Genomic DNA, 5,689 nt, shown 5'->3' with positions numbered 1-5,689 from the left:
TCTTACCAGTAACAGCACTTAGCTTTGTTCAGGCGGAGCTGCTTGCGTGAAAAAAAAAAGTGCGCTGAACAGTAACTTTGAATAATCTGCATCTTGAAATGTTTGTTTTTAGGGAGATTTATGAAAAGGAAGCGAGTTTTGAAGCTGTGAGTTATGAATACCCTTACAAAATTACCATGGTAACCAGTTTCCGCCAAAATAGCATACTAGTTATTTTGTTTATTATGAAAATGTGGAAACTTAACCACCACTGTCAGCAAAAATGAACAAATTATGCATGATAATTTCTGAAAACTTTATACTTTGAAGAAGATATTAATGTAAGGTGTTTTACTGTAATAATTTTTGAAGGATTTTATGGTATTTTGTGCAAGTGAAGACATGGAAGAAAGGAAGTGTGCCAGTGGATGAAGTTTCTGTCTGATGGTAAATGTCTCCATCTTCTGGTGAAGTCCATACTACACAGCACTTCCTCAGCAAACCAAAAATAACTGAATTTTATCTCTTAACTTTGAAAATTATCATTTTTATTGACGGTTTCACAAAATATTTAAATAATAAGATGTGTCTACAATACTGACATTAAACATAAGGCGTAAAAATAAGGCATAAAATGTGCTCAGTAAGACAAAAATTAAATTACATCCCTTAATACTTAAAATAAAGCAAACCAGTTAACTTTACAAGGTGTATACAACATTAAAGGTTAATATTCATCTGAACAATTTTGGCAAATGACAATATACAAACACATTGTGAATTGGCCACTTAACTTTAAAAATATTGTGGTGCTGAGATGTAAATAAGCTAACGGACCTCAGCTTAATATGCTTTACATGTACCACTATCTGATGTCTAACCAATTTTTAAGCTTATCACATAACTTATAATGACAACGGTATTGTGTGTACAAAAATGTAATGCACACTCACGAACAGTAAAAGATATAAACAAGGAAAACAATATTTTAGAGCTGTCCACAAATTGGAAATAATCAGGGTCATTATTTTATTCTCTGTAGGATAAAATAATCTTTTGTACTGGGGCTTTTAAATTTAAACATGCACATTGTTATTGCTTTGGATATAATTGACATAACTATCTCCAATGTGTTATCTAAATCTTCTATTTAATTAACCTAAATATCTCATTTTCCCTTCACCGTAAATTAAGGCAAGCAATATTTGATTTGTGACATAAAATAAGAATGATGTAGTGCTGAACATTGTTTTAGACATTTAAATACTCATTGTAACAAATACAGACACAGACTAAAACCCAAGGCTATGAGCACTCTAAAAATGATTTTGAATCAAGTTTTTAAAGCACATAGTAACCAGATTAAGCCAAAGCAATAAGAATATATCCAGCATCTAAATGGCTGTCTGTACTAGATATTTTAAACGGTCAGACTCATCCGGCGACTTCTGAATACATAGTTGATCATAGCAAAACAAATGTTTTAAAAGCAGCCATTGCACATTGCCAGGAGGTCAGTAACAATAATAAAGCTGGGAACGTAGATGTCTGAAGGAGTCCTCTCCATGTGCGCCAGCTTGCTCTCCCTCAAACAGCATGGAGTCTGGCAGAACGACGCCCTCCAGAGGATCAGGCTGACAGAACTCCACCACAAACTCTTCCTCTGCCTCCAACAGCGTTCTGGACCAGGCAGACATGTCAAGTCTTCCAGCCACTCCTCCATACTCTTGAGGCAGCACAGACTGAGGAATGACTCGATGGAGAGAGGCCAAGTCTGAACCGTGAAGGACATACTGTTGGGAGAAGACAGGCCCTTGTTTCCAGTATTATTGTGCTAGAAATGTCTGTGTAAACGCCAGGACAAGAAGCCGGTTACTTACCCTCTCTGCCATTTTCTCTTTCAGAAATGGCTTAATTATTGCAAAAATACCCTTGAAGATACGTGGCTCATTTATAATGTTTACAGCCTTTATTCTGATTGGGAAGCCATCCTGAAACACAAACGCAGCAGTCAGTGCTAAAAATCAATGACTTCATCGTAAATAATATCTGGGCTACTTTTTCATTGTCTTACCTGGAGGATACCGACAACTTTCTTTGCCAACAGTGGTCCTGGATTAGAGGCTTGTGAGAGGCCAACTCCTGTATAATCCACCAGGATAACAATCCCATTCACTTGGGTTTCCTCAGGCTGAATCAGCTTCTCTAATGTCAAATAAACAGCCCGAATGTTGTCCACAAATGGGTAATCATTAGGCTTCCATTTACCTACGAAAGCAAAAGACAAGAAAAAAATGTTTGTTGTAATCATCTTTTCGTCTCAATTATAACATATTTGTGTGCACGAATAAATCATTCATAACAAACAATGTTTAAAAAAAAGAAGAGCAGCATTCTGGTTAAAGTTGAGGCACAGTTCCAAAAGGCTTTAATCCTATAATAAAGTAACATAATTCTAAAAAAGTATCATAATTTGATACATGAATTTCTAAGGCCTTGCTGAAAAACCTGTTGTACAGAATCTTCTACATCTTCAAAATATTCCATATGTTTTAGTAAGTAAAAGACCTTTTAGTATAATTAAAAAACGCCCACCATCAGGTCTTGGTATTTTTGCTGCAAAATCTTTACTGATTTTTATGACATATGAATGATTTTTATATAGTAATATTTTAAGATGAACATATTACTTTAACATAACTAATATAATATAATAAAAACTAACCTTTAAAAGACACATTATTGGGAGATATAGAATGACAACTGACATGTATATGCACTTTATGTAAGTTTGCTATGCTATTATAATATCTCATTGATTAGCCGCTATCAGAATTTCATCTTACTTTCTGGCCATATAAATATCAGCCCTACCAAATTGTTTTTGCCCATTTTGGGCCTCTGAATAACATTATTGTCCCTTATGACTGGTTTTGTGGTCCAAGGTCACATATGAGACAATAAACTGTTCCATTTCAAAAGAGTCAATTTTTTTCTGACTATTAAGTCTTATGTCAGGTTTCACATAGTTATTTTCTTTATTATTCATTAATCTAACCCAAAGATTTGATTAGGTCTTGTTAAGACAATAAGAAGAAGCATTACCTGGTCGTAAACACAGTATGTAGCGTCCATGAGGGTCTGGTCTGGGCAGGACAGTGAGAAAACCCAGATCTAGGACGTGCTTCACTGTGGAGGGCTTCAGGTCCTGAAACACCTCAGGCCAAGCTTTCCGGCTGGCATGATAATTCAAGAGTAGCTGAAGGGCCCGGTCATAATCAAACTTTCTGGCCCTGAGGAAACGCAGCAGGAATGCATCGTCTAACCGTGTCCTCAGATTGGGGTGGTCTTTTAGTATCATATCTCGTAATGCCTGGACATCCCGGAGCCTCCATTCGGGCTTCTCCTGGAGCTCTTCCCGTGCCTTGGCCACTAGTTCAGGAGTCAGGGTGCAGGCGTAGATGGGTGGGGGAGGAGCTGGGAAGCCTACACCTGCCACCGCTTCCCTTGGTGGGCCAAGATCAATGTGACCATTTTGGTCTGCCATGGGCTATTGGTGTATAGAAATATTCAAGTCTCAGTAAATATAAAATAATGTAAATGACAAACATAGAGCAGTTTATGAGCAATTGTTAATTTAATGCATCAAGCACAATATATAAGTCATTTGAAAGAAATGGGTACACTACTTTTATGCATTTTCACAATTTTAAACAATGACTCGAAATTGGACAATACAGAAATACAACAGAATTTTTTACAATTAAATTTACAATAAATAAGTATTTTTCATTTCTGTTGATTCAGCTTAAAAATAATAAATTTTATTACTAAGTCATTTTACTTATTATTTTTGGAAACTGTATAAGCTGTTAAGGTATTTCAGAACTATTTTCTATTACCTTCAATAGACTAGTGTGAAAATCAATATTGTTTGTTTTTAAATGCTAGATTTTTGCTAGTTCATATTTATACAATGAAAATGTATCTCTTTCTGGTGACCATTAAATTAATCTTGGTATTATTTTCTACAGTTTTCTAAATACAGATATTTTATGAGAAACAATTGTAGCTGGACTCATATGCTTAAAATTATCTGCACTATCATATGAATAAGAAAATAAAATATATATCTGATGTCAGAACCATAGCTAAATCAATATGAAATCATCTTGGCGCTACTGTGGTGCTCATGAATCACAGTAATAATTACATATATGAAAGCCACGCTTGGTACTTCAAAATGCTGAATGATTATATTTATCGTGATAGCTTCAGGTTTTTTCAACGTTTAGCTGATGCACTTCACGTAAAACCGAACAGAAATCAAACCAACCTACCTACCTAATCCGCAATGAGTTCCGTGTACAGGGAAAAGCCGTTCTACCATTGGTCATTCTGTATCATGTGATGTATGACGAAAGACACGTCTATTCTGCCTGTTTCCCTTAAAGCAGAAGTGTGTAATTTTTTTCGATATTAAACATCGAGATATGCAGAGGCAATTATAAACAACTAGCTTGTAGTCTGATTTACAGTAAAATGTAAACACTTTGACGGTATCAAAAACATTGCTCGATTGTGCATCTTTAAAGCGCAACTTTGGCTCAACCAATGGCGAGGGTTTGGAGGCGGGACTATGTGTTTTTTGGCCAATTGCAGCAGACACAACGAGTGTTGGGGTAACCTGTTTACAGACGCGGTACAGGTAAGGGGGGATTTTAAAAGTGGCGTTGGTTTTGGTTATAAAAATCGACTTTTACTTTTCATATGCTGTTAATAGGCCACACCTTGTTACATTCTGTTATTAAGAATTAAGCCAGGTAACAGAACCTACTGTAAGCTGCTTTGAATCGATGTGTTTTGTGGATGCTATGCAAATAAATAATGAACCAAGTTGAAGATTCCTTACTATTAGAGATGCCGAACAATGATAAACGATCAAATAAATGAATGAATGAAACTTAATCCTTACAAACAAGTGGCCGGGGATCAAAGAACTGCCACAGATAATATTTCCATATATGATTTTCTTTTATTTGTAGTGTGAGGGCTTACAGTTTCATGCTAATCACTGTATATATTAAATCTACAGAGATCAATTATTAAGCTATATCTTATTTGTGTTGTTACCGAGTTTCAGTTTAACTTTCATCCGAGTTCCGTAGTGAATGTAGCCATTATATAGGCTATTATTTTATGTCTATGTGATTCAACTTAAGATCGCGTTAGGATGATTAAGGCTTACTGTATCAACAGCGTTAATCAAAAGCAGAGGTATTTCATGCAGACACTGATAAGGGCGAACTTATGGCATCTATTAATGTCTGCAGGAAATACCTCTGCTCTTTCAGCTTTCTAAGGCTGAAAAAAGCACGTTTTTCACACCGGCTGTGCAAAGGGCTATGCCAAATGATGTAAGGGGAGCCTTAACCACTCCAACGTAATCTTAAGTAGAATAATAGAAACATTAAATAATATCAACATCTATATCCACTATATTATCCAGTCTCCGTGACCTAAATTCCCAGAATGCATTGCCGCTGTGACGACACATTCCCAGACTCTCTTGAAAACTACTTGACACTATTGAATTATAGATGTGATTAACGTGAGGTTCATTCAATACCTGACACATCTGGTTATATCATTCCTGACAAAGATTTCTTAAGAGAAACTATCAGTAAAGGCGCCTGCTTTATGAATTGTT

At 35.8% G+C, this 5,689-nt stretch overlaps 1 protein-coding gene across 2 annotated transcripts; it reads right to left on the bottom strand.

Annotated features, from left to right (window-relative positions):
- Window positions 1-501: 501 nt before the first annotated feature.
- Window positions 502-4,370, bottom strand: ttpal (tocopherol (alpha) transfer protein-like). 2 transcript variants are annotated; one of them, XM_079400602.1, is made up of 5 exons: window positions 4,324-4,370; window positions 3,085-3,529; window positions 2,054-2,247; window positions 1,860-1,970; window positions 502-1,772 (listed from the first exon to the last, which is right to left on the bottom strand). In XM_079400602.1, exons 2-5 carry the CDS (start codon window positions 3,524-3,526, stop codon window positions 1,494-1,496), a joined length of 1,026 nt encoding a protein of 341 aa, XP_079256728.1. In that variant the 5' UTR covers window positions 3,527-3,529; window positions 4,324-4,370; the 3' UTR covers window positions 502-1,493. The 2 variants fall into 2 exon arrangements, with proteins under 2 accessions (XP_079256728.1, XP_079256729.1); XM_079400603.1 differs by having other exon boundaries at window positions 508-1,772; window positions 4,193-4,330.
- Window positions 4,371-5,689: the final 1,319 nt, after the last annotated feature.

Source organism: Barbus barbus (genome assembly GCF_936440315.1).
Source record: "Barbus barbus genome assembly, chromosome: 40".
NCBI lineage: Eukaryota > Metazoa > Chordata > Actinopteri > Cypriniformes > Cyprinidae > Barbus > Barbus barbus.
This window is presented reverse-complemented; position numbering and strand designations above follow the sequence as displayed.

What these genes read in the sequence shown, in the direction of transcription:
- ttpal (XM_079400602.1), bottom strand. Translation starts at nt 3,526, where the DNA reads ATGGCAGACCAAAATGGTCACATTGATCTTGGCCCACCAAGGGAAGCG. An exon ending in CATACTGTGTTTACGACCAG is followed by an intron (nt 2,248 to 3,084) that starts GTAATGCTTCTT and finishes TTGCTTTCGTAG; the next exon opens with GTAAATGGAAGCCTAATGAT. An exon ending in AAGAGAAAATGGCAGAGAGG is followed by an intron (nt 1,773 to 1,859) that starts GTAAGTAACCGG and finishes TTCTCCCAACAG; the next exon opens with TATGTCCTTCACGGTTCAGA.